The 18,460-nt window shown below is 36.6% G+C and overlaps 1 protein-coding gene across 1 annotated transcript; it reads right to left on the bottom strand.

Annotated features, from left to right (window-relative positions):
- Window positions 1-13,839: 13,839 nt before the first annotated feature.
- LOC111898392 (receptor-like protein EIX2) lies at window positions 13,840-16,815 on the bottom strand. The gene has a single exon (XM_023894315.1). The coding sequence runs from the start codon at window positions 16,813-16,815 to the stop codon at window positions 13,840-13,842; it is 2,976 nt and encodes a 991-aa protein (XP_023750083.1).
- Between the last annotated feature and the right edge of the window lie 1,645 nt (window positions 16,816-18,460).

Genomic DNA, 18,460 nt, shown 5'->3' with positions numbered 1-18,460 from the left:
TAAGTTAGAATAACATACCTTTTGTTAGTGCTTGTCTTCATGAAGCTTGAGTGCCTAGTGCCCCAAGTGTGACACCTCAAATGGTTCACACAACACCAAATACACTTGGAATAACTTGAGAGAAACTTGAACACTCCATGAAATCGTTTAGCCCTCACACTCACACATAGTGCACGATTTCTTGAGCCATGGGATTCTTTTATATGGTAGCTATTAGGGTTACACCATGTAACTCATGACTTTACCCATTCCTTATGCTCCATGGATTTTAACCTCCATTGAGCATCCATGGGTCACCCCATGGACTTAGTCCAACGTAAGGAATCTTGGATCACAAGCCCACATATATAAGAATGAATGATTTACACAATCAACCCATATATTTAATTAGTCTCCTTTTGATCACTTAATTAATTCTAAATTAATTCTTGATCAATAGTAATTAAATAACCTTATTAATATATTAGAACTTATAATATATTAATAAACCTTAAGTGTTATTTCTCTCATTTTAGTCTATCCAAGTGCATGATGCCATGCAACCCAAATGGACCATGTCGGGTCGGGTCAAGTCTTACCAATTATACTTATGGACTTAGACATTAATCCAACAATATATTACATAACTTCCCATGATTCTATAATTTTATACATATGGGAGCGCAAAATACAATAGTTTCAAACTATTCATAATCTTCTATCAATACAATAGTTTCAAACTATTCAAAAATCTTCTATCAGTATATAACTATATTGGATGCTTATCTCCTGCAATTTGTTAAACATTGAGAACGTAAGCGGTGACGCTTAGTGAGTTCAATAATAGATAAAATATAATGTTATGCCATATATATACTTCAATATGGCAGAAGCAAACAGGAACAAGGAACAACAAGGGCATATGTGAATCATGTGTCAAACTTTTCATATCAATCATTGATTTGATTCAGAGATATACAATCAATGAGACATAACAATTTCCATACTTGATATACATCAATAAAGCTTTGGTCCAAATGGCACAGAATACATACAACTTCGGATTAACATTTTGGTAGATTTCGGGATTATAGCCATGTCTAACCTTCTGCCAATACCATAGAATATAAATCATTCTCTTACGGAGACATGTTCTACATGGCCAGAGGCTACATACCAGTACCAACATGAATCTAAGTCCTTTCACTGATCACATGGTCAAAGGTATTTCTTTGCTATTAAAAATAGTGAATAAAAATAACACGGGAAAATAACCCGGAATAATAACATTGAAAAGCACATAGCACATATAACACATAACATACAATTGTTCCTATATATTAAACTCACCGTGAAATAATTGGGGGCTAAAATATTAATTTGAGCAGCACTTTGGCTCTAAATATGACTTTCTTCTTTGAAAACCGAGAGATTTCTTGATAACCGGGCTCTACGAAGGTAGAGCTTCAAAACCGAAAAGATAAATTTTTTGGGCTTCTCGGGAACGTCGGGGCGTGTTTCGGGTGTTGAAAATGATTCTAGGGCTTCGGGGGAAGTGGAAGTAGTAGAAATATGAGTTTAGGGGTGAAAAGTGACAATTTTCCAACATTTACCTGGGAGGTCTCGCACCCCTTATATAGGGTCGAGGTTCGGATCCGAAGCAAGAGGGAGAGGGCAAGTGGCTGCAAGGCTCGGTACACGCGGCAGCTAGAGCGAGCTTCGGATGCGAGGAGTCATCGGCTTCAGACGCGTCATCGGCTGGGTCTTCGGCTCATACACGGGGTGGAGTCAGATGCGAGGCGTGTTGGCTTATTACTGGGCCGCGTCTTCGGTCAAATCAGCAGATGACACGCGTCGGACAAGGAGGGTGACTCGCCGAGATAGACCTTATCCATGCAAAAATTCTCGGAAATTGTGCCCAAATTTTCTAAAATCCATAACTTTCACATACGGGCTCCGTTTTTTACGTTCTTTATATTCACGCGTAGGCAGGAATATATTCTACAACTTTCGTTTAGACTCTGTCGGCTAATTCTGACTTTATATTTAATATTATTAGTTTTAACAGATCGGGACAGGAAAATTCGTTAAAAATTCATAACTTCTTCATCCGACATCCGTTTTCGTCAGACTTTTTACCGTTGTACTACTATTGACGAGATCTTCAATTCTCGTTTAGGTTATGTCGGCTAAAAATCACTCGATCTAAAATTCGAGTTTTTACTTGTCTACTGCTAAGCTGAAACTTAGAAAAATCATAACTTTCTCATACGAAGTCAGATTTTGGCGTTCTTTTTATCGAACTTCTTGGTTTAACGAATACTACGACTTTCATTTAGATCACTAAGGCTAAAAAGTAGTTTATCAAAAACTCACTTTTTACGTCATTCGGCGTCATGTCGGTTTTGTTGCGGATCTTCGATTGGTCATAACTTCTTCGTTATAACTCGAATTTCGATGAGGTTTTCACCTACAAGTTTCTAACGAGATTATCCACAACTTTCAATAATAAAATTTTAATTATTCCAAATTTTATATTTTCGTTACATTTCACTATTTGACATTTGATTGGAATCTCATACGACTTCCAATACTTTCTGAATGATTCTAAGCATAGTTTTACTTCATTTCTAGTAAAAACCATCTGTTAGAACTCAACATTCAAATTCACATAATATTTCGTAATATTATTCACTTTTATAATTTACAATACACGATAATTGAACGTGTATGTTACACAACCAGACCTTTCCAACTAGTACTCCCTTACTAGCCAACCACAAGTGATCACACACTTCTAAGAAGTAGCTGAACACTTCTTGAATTCTAGTGAAACCAACAGTCCCTAATTCTTGAATGATCCCACACTCATATCTTGAAGTCCAAAAGATGGATGTTCCAACTAACATCTCAGCAACGAGCTACTTCCCTTGGCGTTTTCCTCCGCTGTCCAATAAAGGTGACTGAACTACTGAATCCTGACAATGCTGAATAACCATCCTGTGGCACCCTGTCCGCAGACCTCCCACATAATACCCTTCTTCCCAAAGTGTTCCAACAAACCCCCCGCTCTCGGCTTTAGAACTCATAACATTCAGGGCCTCGCACCCTGACTCACTCACCAACTCAATCATTCCTAACTGAACTGCAGTAGATGAAACAAACTTGGCCCTAAACCGGGCTACAACTACTCCCAAGACATAATCTACAATCCCAAAAGTGCAATAGATTTCATCAATCAATCCTTACCACCTGATATAAGAGGTCCAAGGCAACCGTACTTCACAAAAAACTTATGCCACCTCGACCCACCTGCACTCACCGGCGCTAAAATAATGTCGCCAATCCCTGCAACCAGATGACCCAGACCTGAAATACAACCTGATCCTGGAGTCCAAAGTCTGCTCACTCTTTCGAGCTCGAAAAATGAAAGGGCACAATCCTTGCCTTATAAAACGACATTCCAATCCACCAATTAACCATTCTACTCCCAACTACAAAACCCCAGCTGAACATAATCATCACTCCTTTCCGAAGTCCCTTGACTCGCATCCCGGCCTCGAGCAAAGCCCCCGAAGCCTCAAATCCATAAACTCATGTGCTAGCCTCCCCCACTCAACCTGCGGAATGTAACGAGTACAAAACATCTCCCTGATCCCAAGTAACTGTAGCCCTCTTCTCATCAGAATGTCCTAATAACAAGTCCCCACCAGTCCTTCGCCCCGGACCTCAGCAGGTTCAAAGCACACCTGACCTTTTGGTAAATAAGACATGAACATGTGAAGCAACATCCTTCCACGTCAGATGGCCACCTCATGGCCATAATCGGGTCCTAAACCCTATCAAAAGTCGAGGGATTCACATTATCGAAGCCTCGATACTGGAAAGACCGACTGGCTCATCCCTTTACCACTGTTACAGCTGCTATAGCTGTCGCGACAACCGTCTCGTCAATGGTTGCATAGCGCTCGTCGAAATACTCAACCATGGCGGTCTTGTTAGACCCAAACATCTCTGGGAATCTGACCCCGGACAATCCCAATCACCTCCTCCCGGATGATCTCCTTGATACGATCCTCTATCAATGCTAGCCTATCCTGCTCTCCGGTTCCCGATCCTGACCTCAATCCGATCTCAAGACGTCTCGTAAGCACCATTCTAGTAAGACACCAGAAAGATATCTGATAATCCATAATATGCAAGGGGACCAACTTCCTACCGGGCCTTAGGGGTTGTGACTTCCTTGCTACGCGTATGGGTCATGTGCTTTCAGTAGTACGGGCCCATACTACCTTCCACACCTACCCATATTTGTCTCAAGTATCATCACAATGCCTTAACAATATACATAATCATAGCTAGTGCTCAATCCTCACTCCTAGAGGAATGCTAAATATCTCATAACTGGCCTACCGGCCTCATGCAACCCACCCATCCGTGAAACTTCCACCAACCCTGCAGCGCTGGTGTATGCTAGTTATACATAATGTTTGACCCTATAGACTTTTGAATATCTGATCCTACCCTAATCCCCCAAGCGAGAACAGAACATAAGGCCAAATCAAACATTCTCAGGCTATAAGATCTTAATTATATACAGTTGTGATGCATACACAAGTAACTACAGTAATGATGTCAATCTCATATAAGGAAAACCCTAGGCTAGCAGGCATCATGTAATCAAGCAATTCTATCATGCAATTCCTGAAGATCCCTAGCCTAGTACTAGCATGATGTTCTAACATATCACATAATCAAATAATTGTATGGTATTTTGGGGTCTACTTACTGGCTTCGGCTGATCGTACACCCTGCAACCTCCTTTACTTATTTTGAAAACCATTTTAGAAATCATTTTGAAAACCTTTACTTGATTTGAGACTGGATTCAAACGAATGTTCCTCCAATTCACTCAAACCAAGGCTCTGATACCAACTTGTAACACCCATAAAATTCAAGTCAATTTAAAACTTTTTAATACATTTAAAAACCATTAAGTGACTACAGTTTGTTTTCAAAATAGTTTAAACATCAGAATATCCCCATAATCAAATCATAAAACCATGAAATATGAGGAGTTGTACGATCATGCCTTTGCCTTACTGCGATCATCTGATATACCTAAAACAATAAACTGAAACTGTAAGCTCGAAAGCTTAGTGAGTTCCCCCAAAATACCAACCTCATATAACCATACTCATATCATATCAGCAAATACAGAACAGTGTGCATAATGAGCCTTCAGCCTGACTGGACCGCCTCTCAGGGCCTACAGCCTATCTAGACTGCTTCCAAGCCTTCGGCATGACTGGACCGCCCCGCAGGGCATACAGCCTATCCGGACCGCTCGTCGGGTATGTTGGCCTACAGCACAAAGCAGGACCGCCTCAACCCAAGCCAACCACAATGTCGACATACGTACAACACATAATCAAACAATAAGCACAAATCATACAGACTGCTAAGCATAGCATCATCTTATCTACCAGGATACCGATCTAACATATCATAACAACATAACAACACCCTAACTATCAGGGTACCGATCTAACAGATCATAACAACATATCACCACCCTAACTACTAGGGTACCGATCTAACAGGTCATAACAGCATAACAACACCCTAATTACCATGGTACCAATCTAAAAGATCATAACAACATAACAACACCCTAACTACCAGGGTACAGATCTAGCAGATCGCGAATGCATAACAACATACTAAATGCAGGATAATAATCCAAAAGGGACCGACCTAGTGTCGTAGACCCTGTTAGTATGATGAGGAGAACTCACCTGACATTGCAGAATTCCTGCAAATAAAACTCCAGCTACTGGTTGACAGCTTCCCGAACTGTCAACTTCAAACAATACCCAATTAATAATTAGGTTCCAAGCCCACGGTCCAACTCACACTCCAAAAGACCCAAAAGTCAAGTAATGGGTCAAAACCCAACATAAAGCCCAATTTTCCAAATTAGGCCCAGACCTCTACATGGTCTTTCCTTAAGGCCCATTCAATTATTCTAGTCCAAACTTTTGGTATTCCCATGGCCCAATATCACATAATCATCAAGGCCCAATTATGGCTCATAATGGCATAATTTTCCAAATTAGGCCCAAGACTCTCACATGGGCCTTATCTAAAAACCATCAACATATTCTAGTTCATATGATCATTCTTGGATGGCCCATTAATAATCCAATTACCGAAGCCCAATGGAAAGGCCCAACACAAAGCCCAAGTGAAATTAGGATTTCACATAAAATGACAATTAGGGTTAAGTGTTTCTTACTTAACCTCGTTAAGGACTTAATCCATTAAGTCCAATATTGACTTAGGTTCATTTTCCAAATAATTATTAATTAATATTTTAACTTTACTAAATAATTCCTACGCATCCCGATAAATTCCCAAAATTAGGGTTTTAAGCCATTAGGGTTTTCTAAACCCAAATTAGGGTTTCCAACCCAATACTAGCCCATTAGTCAATTAGTTGGGATTTTAGGTCACTTTGGTTCTCATTGGGCCAATTAGGGCTTCATTGGGCGCACTTTGATCAAGCATCCCCCAAACGAGTCAAACACGGCAAGGCACGCACACCGCCACCCAACACGGCGGCAGGAGGCGGTAGCCACCACCTCATGGTGGTGGTTAGGGTTTCTTTTCATTATTTCACATTATAATTACACTTACAATGCTGAATTTCAAATAACACACACACAACCACTAAAACAAACACACCTGCGATGGTGCATGGTGGCAGCGAGGTTTTCCCCTTGAATCTTCGGCCAAGGAACGATCTCACATCCCTTACACGTGAAACACACGCATAGTAAAAACTGAATCCCACTCACAACCACCCATACACGGCGGTTAAAGGTGGCAGAAAAGAGCTAGCGATGTCAGCCACCACGGTTGACAGCCGTAGTGGTTCCCTTGGGTTTTCCGGCCAACAGAAACGCTCCAAAAATGATTAACATAGCAGCACTCGACTTTACATACCCAAAACAGATGTGGCCACCCACCTATGGCGGAAAATGACGGCAGCAGCAACATTAACGTCCGCATCGGCGATATTTTGTCTTCGTAGGTAGTGAGACGTACACGACTATTTCTCGGTGGTCTTAAGGCTCCAACAGCCGCAGCAGATCCAATCGCTTATTCCCGACCTCCCTAACAGTCGAAACACCCACACGAAGCACACACCGCGGTTGAGGAAAATGCGACAGTGATGGCGCTCCGGTTTGCGAAGTAGCGCGTGGAGGATGAAACCCCGCGTGGCAGCGACTGAAGAAAGAGAAGGAAGAGAATGGTGGTCGCCCGGTGGTGTTGTCGTCAGATGCAGGTCGGAAACAACACAGCGGCAGCGCCGATGGTTTTGCTGGTCGGAAAACAGGAGCAAAAGGGGGGGGGGGGGTGGCGACCGGAGGTTAAGAGGGTGGCGGATGCATAAGGGTTAGGTTTAGGGTTGCATGCGTGATGAATTTATAAACAGCCGTCCCATCTAAAACTTTGGCCCTATTGACAAGTTTGGCCCCTCTAAGCCCATTCCTTTCAATTACTACCGAATTTTACCTTTTTAACCCTAGCCATCCAAAACCTCTTCAATTTATGTCCCAAAATTACCCTTTAACCCCTGACTCCTTAAAATCTTTTCAACTTGACCCAATATTTACCAAATGGCCCCTCAATGACAAATTCTTTTCAGCTTAAGTCCAAAAGTTACCAATTTCACCCTGCCTTCAAAAATTCTTTTCAAAATAAACCCTGAAATTACATTTTAACCCCCGAAACTCTAAATCATGACGTTTGGCTCCCCGAAACTAACACCCGCTAATTATTATTTGATTTCTTGGGCTATAATAATATAAAATAATGATAAAAAGTACACCTTAGGGTTCCGGTTTATTATTTAATTATCTTATTTTAATCGGGATGTTACATGATGTCTTCGTGATTCTTGCATGTGCTTTTCTTATATGTTTCCGAACTTCGGTCTGATGTCAGGGAAAGCCTAAGGAATGTTTATATGTTTCCGGATTTTAGTCTAATGTCGGGCGGGGCCTGAGGAATGTTTATATTTTTATCTTATTTGATTATTTATGTGTATTTGTTGATATGTTTATATGTATACAGAGCTTTGCTCGATGTCGAGCGGGGCCCGATGTCGGATCTCGGTCCGATGTTGGACGGGGCCCGATGACGGACTTCGGTCTGATGCCGGGCGGGGCTGGATATAGCAGGCAAGGCACATGTTATGTTATTATATGATTATGTGTATGGTATGTGGTAGTTTGGGGAGATTCACTAAGTTTTGTGCTTAGAGTTTTCAGTTTTGGTTTCAGGTACTTCATGTAGGAAAGAGAATAGCACGGGATGACTGCAGTGCACACACCATGATTTTAACATGGGATGTTTTTACTCTGATATGTTTGACAGATGTTTATGATGTTCTTAAAAACAATGACTTATGATTTTCATTTGATGTTTTGATAACTATGGTTTTATTAATAATTAAAAACGAATTTTTTGGACCGTATTTTCAGATTGTTTCAGAACACCATTCCTCAATCCAGGTGAATATCATGTGAAAGAGTATTTGATTGATGTGACTAGCTCCTACTCATGATAAATTGGAGATTATAACCTTATGGTTGAAATAAAATGTTACCCTTATTGTATATAATGTGTATTCTTGGTACGTTTTTTTAGTATCTTTTAGTATCTGTATTTATTATTTAAATATTAATATACAAATAAATATAAAACATATTGATTTGTATAAATGAAGTATTTTTACAAAAAAAATATGTATTGTTATATTTAAACTTGTATATCCATGGGGGGGCGTTGAGGGGAGGCAAAGTGGGCAACTGCACATGGTCTAATTTTTTTTATTATATATATTATATATTTTTATTTAAAAATAAAAACTTATATTAACTATAAGGTTCATTTTTTCTAGCTCGTCCTGGGTCTTTGGTGATATTTAATTTTTCAGGACCGATCATGTGTATATATAAATGTACTATGTTATAACCCGTGTGCAACACGGTTGACAATAAAATATATATATATATATATATATATATATATATATATATATATATATATATATATAATAAAAAACAATTTATCTAATCATACATTGGCAAACAAATATTTGTATATAATCTTTAAAATAAACACAAATAGGAGGAAAAGAGCATAGGTTATGGTCGAAAAATCATTAGTTTCGATGATATTTATATTTTTATTTTTTTGAATGATAGTTTTTTTTGTTATATTTACAGGCCAGGTAGTGGCTGGAAAAGAGTGCATATACAATTAAAATGTTAACTACAACAGATTTGGCTGAACCATAATTCATTAAATGAAAATTTAGAATGCTAAAAAGTCACACACCAATTAAGGCTTGACTTGTAATGGAAGCAAGATGCTAGAACCACCACAGAACTTGATTTTTGACTTTAAAAAACATTCGACACCAATAGCAATGTAATTCAGGGGCTTTCCTGCAATAGATAGCCTTGTAATCCATGAGCAAACCATAAATAACATTGTAATATCTTAGTTGTACCAGAAATAATATTGTACTTTCATGGGAAAACCAACAATATCATTAAACCTTAGTTCTTAGGAGACCAAACATCGACACGGGTGAAAAAAGTGTGAATGAGTTAATGACCTCTGCCACTTAAGCTTATCTCTTTCTGAGAAAATTGAAACATTGTGTATCATGATGTAGCCGTGTATTTTGATGGACTTCAAAACTTCATGTTGAAAACTATTGAGCACCACAGGTAAAGTTGCATAAAAAACTTGTGATCATAACGTCAATGAGATATCATTAGGATCCAGTCATTGCAGTGTTGCACCAAAAAATTGAAAACCTTCAAACACCAACTAAACATTGTGTGTATTATGATTGTTTGATATTCCTCTAATCTTCTTCTATAGGATTTTTGAGTCTGATGTTATTTCAAACAAACCAATCTGTTGTCACTACACTAACAAATTACAAAAAGTAAAACACAAACTTACGAATATAAGCAATTAAAAATCACTATTCTTTAATCTTGACATAACTTTATGGATAATACCCAACATAAATTTGTTGATATGACCTTCACATTTTTAGGGTCACCGCCAATCTCGTTTACATTCTCCTTGATTACAGCGTCTTTAACCATCATCTTTCTTGAAATTTCAAACACATAAAATTCAAACATGTATATGAGGCTTCATAGAGAGAGAAGGGCGAATGATATCTTTCAGGTACAGAATGTTGACAATTAAATCAAAATCAAAATTATGGTTCTAAAACAAACCTTTCGGTTTCAAGAGGAGAAAACTTATAATATCTTTATTAACGAAGTTAAAATCAAACGACTTCAGATGGATTATATGTAATCGATGTGCCTCTCATTCTCATCAAGAAAGCAAATGATTACATACTTGGTTGGCAAATGAAAATCCATGACCGTAAATAATAAAATAAAAAAATCTTGAACAAATAGCTTGAACGCAAACTTTCGTACACATGTAAAGTACAATAACCAAACCTCAAAATTTTGTGAAAGAATTCCCAAAATTCTTCAAGGCGCTTTCACCTGTGGTTCATTGGGACACCTTCAAGAAAACAAAATCATAAAAAAAATTGAAATCATAGACGAAAGAAGTAAAATCGTTTGACCTCAAATATAAACATAGGAAGTGAGCTTTCGATTTTAAGCATTGTGTTCATGTTGAAGAAAGAGAGAGGCCGGTTGGGTTTTGGCTCCGTTTAGTATAGAGCAAGAGAAAGGTGGAGATGGTTTTAAATTCGAATGTAGATTAGGGTTTGAGAGAAAATGAGAGCATATGAATTTGATTAGTAGATGAAAAGTTCTATAATTATGCTACAATCATGGTGATGGATAGAATCAATTTCAAATTATGATATAATCTTGCATAATAATATGGATGAAATTGGAGTAGGCGGGAAACCAAAAGGCTGGAGAATATGAAGAGGACATGTGGCATTTAAAAGTATTAAAAAATTGACACCTGGCAATTTAGGATTCATTTATTAGAAGAGGAGATTTTATATATTTATACAATTAAATTTTTACGTATAATTTTTTTTAAGATATATACTTTTATAGAAAAAATTGTTCTAAATGTTAAATTGATTCTTTTTCCGAAAAATAAAACAAACATATTCAAAAAATCAACTAACAAAAATGTAATTCACACTTATAATAATGTTATCTTTTTTTTTAATCATGAATGGCATGTTTTCATTATTAGTTACTTTGGACAATATTCTCGTCATTATAAAATTAAGATACCATAATGACAATCTAGAGTTGACCAAGAAGATTCTATAGTTCTAAAATGTCAAAGGGGGTATGAAACATCAGATTGGAGGGTGGATATGGTCTGGGCTAAATCCACTCAACAAACACCCGCTCTTAAGTCTTAAGTTCGTCATGTTGAGCTGAACACCCAACTCGGTAGTGACTTGTAAAGGAAAGAGAGTCTTCAATCAATAATTTTTTTTTACCAATTTCGAATAAACTATCATTTTTCTCCAAAAATTCTAATATTTATCTTTCAACCAAAATAAATATCAACATGATCTATCTCCATTTCTTACCACTTTTGTTCTCAAAAGAGTTGTACGTTTCAATTTTAAAATAAGAAGGAAAGAAATGTATTTATTGCAATTTAATATATGATATTTAATATTTTACATATATAAGTATATGATTTTAATTTTAAAAATTGAAACAAATCAAATATTGACAAATGAATAATATTTATTTCATAAATACCATAAAATGACAAGTGTCAAAACTCATGAGAGTTTGACATGTGGCAAAAAAAACCTTCATTTGTTAAGAAGGATTTTAATTTTTAAATATATAACTAATAATTGTCCGTTTCTTTGCAGCATTATCTACTGGGTCAAACATTATAAAATTGTATGTCATCTAATAATTTAATATCTAATAATAATATGAATAAGGACAGCTAGTGCGGTGTGAGAAATAAAGATTGACCAAATAAAAATAAAGCAATTTGATGAAGGGTATTTATTATAATTCACTATAAATTTATTATTATAAGACATAAATAAATATAAAATTTATTCTTATATCTGTAACAATATCTCAAACAACTCCTTCGACCTCACAGGCTCACATACCTCCAAACCTTCGGTGTTTGGATAAAAAGAAATTCAGTGTCTTGTATATGCAATTCAGTGTCTTGTAATGTGTTTAGGCGGTTGATGCAATTCAATGAACAATACTTCTGATAGGAAATTTTCAGAAAAGTCTTAATATTTACGGAAAAGTTACACTTTAGTCTCTAAGAATTTTCTTTTTGAACGAAAAAGTCCTGGAAACCGGAAAAAATTTGCAGTTTGATCCTTTTTGACCGGTTGAAACCGGTACCAAATTAATTTGGGACTATTTCGTAAACTAACCCAAAATATTGGGACTTTTATGTAAACAAAAAATATTACTATGACTTTTCTGTAAACAAAAATATTAAGATTTTTCTACAAACAAAACTCTTATTATTATCATTATTATTATTATTATTATTATTATTATTATATAAATATGAATACTATTTTTTAAACTTGTTATTATTAATATTGTTACTAATACATATAAATGCATTTAGCATTGAAATCGTGATGTTTTTAGCATTGAAATCGTGAATGTCTGCTTGTATATTTTTACTTTGTATATGGTCATTTCACATTTGTTATTATTGTTTTCAATTCAGAATATTAATACTTAACAATTCAAAAGAAGTTGTATATTTGTAAAATTGTTTATAAATAGTTTAAGGTAGAAGGGTTTCTTACTTTGTACATAGAATTGTTTAAGGTAGAAGAATTACTTTCAAAATCCAACAAATCCACTACAAACATCTACATAGGTAACCAATATCAAAATTCAAAATTATTAATTGCAATATCTTGTTTAATAAAAAGTAACAGGAATAATTCAAAAGTATTAATCAAAATTCAGAAGTATTAAATCCAAAAAACATATCCTATTACTTTTTATTAAACAAGATATTGTAATTAATACTTTTGAATTTTGTTATGGGCTACCTATGTAGATGTTTGTACTGGATTTGTTGGATTTAGAAAGTAATCTTTCTACCTTAAACATTTTTATATACAAAGTGAGAAATCCTTCTATCTTAAACTATTTATAAACAATTTTACAAATATGCAACTTCTTTTAAATTGTTAAGTATTATTATTCTGAATTGAAAACAATAATAACAAATGTGAAATGACCATATACAAAGTAAAAATATACAACCAAACATTTATGACTTCAATGCTAAAAGCATCATCATCTCCTCCATCTCCACCTTTAAACAATGTCATTAATATTATTTTTCCATTTAAATGCATTTATATGTATTAATAACAATATTAATAATAACAAGTTCAAAAAATTGTATTTTTATTTATATTTTTAATAATAATAATAATAAGGGTTTTGTTTGTAGAAAAGGCCTAATATTTTTGTTTACAGAAAAGTCATAATATTTTTTGTTTACAGAAAGTCTCAATATTTTGGGTTAGTTTACGAAATAGTTCCAAATTAATTTGGTACCGGTTTCAACCGGTCAAAAATGGTCAAACTGCAAATTTTTGCAGGTTTTCAGGACTTTTTTTGTTAAAAAATATCTTTGGACTAAAATGTAACTTTTCCGTAAGACTTTTTACTGAAGATTTCTCTAACTCTAATCAACAAAAGATTTATAGCAGGATACAAAGAAATAGAGATGAACAACACAAGTCACAACACAACAATTACTTGGAGTCATGGAGATTTAAGATGAAGTTCGCCTTCTGAGCCTAGCCAAAGTCAACTCCACTCTTAAAAGAACCCAATCTTTGACAACATTCAAGAATCCATAATACGCATGTCTCCATGACTCTTTTAGAACCAACGACCCATAAAAACCCCAAAACCCAAACGCAAAACCAGCCACAATGCCAAAAATGAACCCCTTATTTATTATCTTATCATCATCATCAGATTTTTGTTCAGTAACTCCATCTGGGTTTCCACTGTTTGTCTCATCACCAGGGCATACGTTTTTCAGTGGAACCCCACAAAGTGCAAGATTTCCAGCGTATGATGACACGTCAAAGCTCTGTAACTGCGTCCCTTTCGGGATTCTTCCCGACAAGTTGTTGAATGACAAATCCAACACCCCAAGATTACTCAATTCCGAAAGGCTTGTAGGGATTCCACCAAGAAGGTCGTTTCTCGATAGATCAAGAAAATCCAACTGTCTCAATCGACCGATGTCTTTGGGTATTGATCCAATTAAGCTGTTTCTTGAAAGATTCAAGGCAATGAGAGCCGAAAGACTCGTGATTTCACTTGGGATTTCGCCCGTTAGTCTATTGGAAGAAAGATCAAGGCTAACGACAAGACCCAATGTCTTTTGGTACTCCGATTGCCTTCCTTTCCATTGCAGTAATGCTTTAAACACAACCCTAGCTGTGATAATCAGTCTGCTTTGATCCAACCCGATTGCGTTGTACTCAATACTTGCTTGCAGTATCCCTTTCTCCCTCATTATCATCCCCGAAATGTTATTGAGGCATTTCGGTATTTTCCAGGTGATATCGTTAACTGAGAGGTCTAAAATTTGAATGTTCTTGAGCTTACATAAGCTTGTAGGAATGGTTCCATTGAACCGATTTGATGGTAAGCTAAGAACAAGCAACATTGCAAAGCTTTCCCCTAACCATTCAGGTATATTACCCGATATTTCATTTTCTCCAAGATCAAGAAGTAGCAATGAAGTGCAGTTTTGTAAGGACGTAGGCAGCTCCCCGATCAAGCTATTGCCTCGTAAACTCATCATTTTAACAAACTCGAGAGCCCCAATCGAGTCGGGAACTTTCCCGATAAATCCATTGTTTTCAAGGTTGAGAATATTCAGGTTATTAAGGTTGTTCCAGCAGTTTGGAAGCTCTCCCGACAGTTTGTTATTAGAAAGATCAAGGTGGCTTAAACTAGTTAGGTTACACAAGGAAGAAATGAGCCCTGAGAACATGTTGTCGTTGAGCTTTAGAGTAACGGTGTCAAGAGGAAACAACGGCAAGTTACCCGAGAAGTTGTTTGAGCTCATATCGATTAAAGGTCGGTTACCAGATATAAAATCCAAATCCGGAATCATTCCATGGATCTGGTTGGAGGAGAGATTTAAGTAACGAATGCCCGGAATCAACGACTCCCAGAACCAACTGGGGACGGAATCATTGATTCCGGCGTTAGATATATCAAGCACGGAGAAATTCGTTTGAGTTCTTAGCCATCCCGGGAAAGAACTCCCGAGTTTGCAGGATGACAACGAGATGGTTTCGAGTTGAAAAGTAGCAGACCAATCGGAACCGATTTCTAAATCCAACGAATTAAACGACAGATCGAGGTAAGTCAAACGAGAAAGATTAGCTACATGCGTTTCAGATATCGTTCCTTGAAAGAAATTAGAAGATGCGCCCAAAGACTCGAGCTTGGAGAGTGGCTCTAACTTTTCAGCTAGAGTTCCATTTAATAGGTTTCTCTCAAAATACAATTCCCGCAAAGAAGCAAAAACAGAAAGATTAGGGAGAAATCCATTGATACGGTTATCCGCCAAATCAAGGATGAAAAGATTCGAGATTTTTTCAAATTTTTGTGGGAAAGATCCGTTCAACTGATTGCGTCCAAGGAGCAGTTCCTTGAGAGACGTGAATGTTGTAAAATCAGGTAAATTACCAGTAAATTGATTGTCATATAAATCCACAACTTGTAATGTCCTCTGTGGACCTAAACCAGAGAGTTTATCGAAAAAACTAGGAAGATCTTGATTCAGATTGTTCCCAGATAACACAAGTTCCCGAATGTTGGTCATGTTCCGAAATGAGCTTGGGATACCACCTTGGAGGCCATTGTTGGTCAAATCTAGGGTTTGGAGGTTTTTAAACATACCAAATGCTTCAGGAATGATACCAAGTAGCTTATTGTTAGATAGATCGATGTAAGTAAGGGTGCTGCTAAAATTGAATAACCAAGGGTATATCATAGAGTTTGGAAGATCGTTATAACTTATATCAACAACTGATAAGTTTGTCATGGAACGAACAAATGATTTGTCAGTGTTATTTGGAAGTAAGCAGTTTGCAAGGTGCAACTCTACAAGGGAGGGCAATCTGATGGCGTTATTGAGTAACCCAACAGATTCACTCAAGTCTATATAACTTAGATTTAGGTATTTGAGAGAGGAAAGACGAGAGAGCCAATCTGTGTTCTTCATCACCACAGGTGTAGCTAACAGATCAAGAGTTTGTAAGCTGGAAAGATTGCCTAATTGATGCGGAAAATTTGATGAAGTTAACTCAATGTTAGCGAGTTTGAGGTGTTGTAGGCTGTTGAGGGAACCAAGGAAGTTTGGGATACGAGTGAAACTGTTTCCACTCAAATCTAAATATGTCAAAGAATTTAATGAAAGCAATGAAGAATCAATTTCACCACTGAGACTAAGTAATTGTTCGAGTTCATCTGACCAGACTGCAGGAAGATCAAGTTTAATGACTTGGTCAGTGTTGTTGTTGCATCCTACGCCTCTCCATTTACAGCAATCTCGTGAAGCGTTGTTATTTCTCCATGATTTGAGAAGGGCGTAATCGTCCGTGAGCCCTTTTTTGAATTCCAAGAGTGCCCTTCGGTCACGCTCCACGCACCTTGTTTCAGCATAGTTGAGGTTGCTGCATATGAAAAGGAGAAGGAAATATAGGAGGAGATGCATGAGTGATGAATTTGGTTTCAAGAAATTAATTAAAAGGAGTATGAGATTAATAGTGTTGAAGCTCCTAATTAATCTTTGTGCTATTATATATTTATAGAGTTATGGGGAACATTCTGTTGTTCATATTATAAGACTAACATGGGATAATGACAAAATAGAGTTGACTATGGAGATTCTTCTCCAATTCCAAAATGTCAAAGGGACATCCTCTTCACAAAACCTTTTTTATTTTTATTTTTATTTAAACATATAACTAATAATCATGCATACGTAAGACATATTCCGAGTACCAGAATTCACGTCAATTAGAATGAAACAACGTGTCATCACCTGTGCTTTTAAAAGAAGATAAGTTGTAAGTGGCAAGGAACCCTTTTTGAGGTTTCAGTTTGGCTATTATGTGTAACATTCTACACTTAGGTGCCGTTTGTTTTTTCTAAAAAACTTCTTCTAACCACTTATTGTTGCGTCGTTCAGCACACGCACATCACTTAGTCATTCGCAGCTGTTTGTTTTTTAAAAGACGTCTGACTTAAAAATTGTTGTGTGTGTGCTGCGTGGCGCAACACTTGACCCTCTGCTTCAAACCTCTTCACACATTACTTTAACTTATTTTAATAGTCTGCAGAGGTTAAAAAACAAACAAATTTTTTATTATATGTTGCAGCCGTTTGGTCCTCCTCTTCTGCCACAAAGGGTTGCAGAGATGGTCCACTGACTCGCTTCGCTTCGAAAAACAAACGACACTTTAGAGATTGAGAAATCTGGAAAAGCTAGAGCCTAGAAGATATATGACCTAAATTTATTTGTGACAATACCTGGTGGCTGCTTTTGCTTGACCTCACACACACCTCAACCATGTGAGGTTTTAATAAACTATGCTTAGAATCATGTGCAGATGTGTTACAAGGAATGAGATAGGACCTTCCTTGGATAAAACCACTTCATAAGTATACTGTATATAACATATATAAAAGATTCTAAAATACTAAAATAAAAAGAGGAGATCGAATAGAAAAGGAAATTAAAAAATGGTATGTTATACCTTCGTTTGGAATAGCACTAGAATTCATGTCAAGTAGCATGAAACAAGTCAGGTTAAGTTACCCGAAATTTAATTATTCAAGTCGGTGGGAATTCACATCTCCCACCGGTAATGCCTTATTGAGGCTATATTAATCTCCTTTTCATTTCAACTCTCACAACCTAAACATTTTGACATGGTTCACGGATTTCAAAAGAATTTGGAAGACTTGAAATGCAAATTTCGGCAAAAATCACAGTTTCGTTGACAAAACTAAATGATTTTGAATTTTTAAATTCCATTAAATTACGTTCGTGTGAGAAAATTAATTATTTTTTTGGCTAAAAGTTCAGATTCTATATTCTATTTTTTATGTTATACTATAAATACAAAATATCTTTTCGCCTCCTTTTTATTTACGATAATTCATCAAATTAACGATATTACCATCACCTCTCCCACGCCTCACCCACCCACTAACAAGACCTCATACCTACCCCCACCCCACAAGCTCATATCGATAAGCCCATCCCAGGTTGAATGTCAATAATGGCCCCTAAAATCACTAGAACATGATCATTGATATGAGTATGGGATATACATGCCAGAGAAATCCTTAGG

Source organism: Lactuca sativa, chromosome 5 (genome assembly GCF_002870075.4).
Source record: "Lactuca sativa cultivar Salinas chromosome 5, Lsat_Salinas_v11, whole genome shotgun sequence".
NCBI classification, from domain to species: domain Eukaryota; kingdom Viridiplantae; phylum Streptophyta; class Magnoliopsida; order Asterales; family Asteraceae; genus Lactuca; species Lactuca sativa.
The sequence above is the reverse complement of the archived record's forward strand: the minus strand, read 5'-3'. Positions and strand labels throughout refer to the sequence as shown.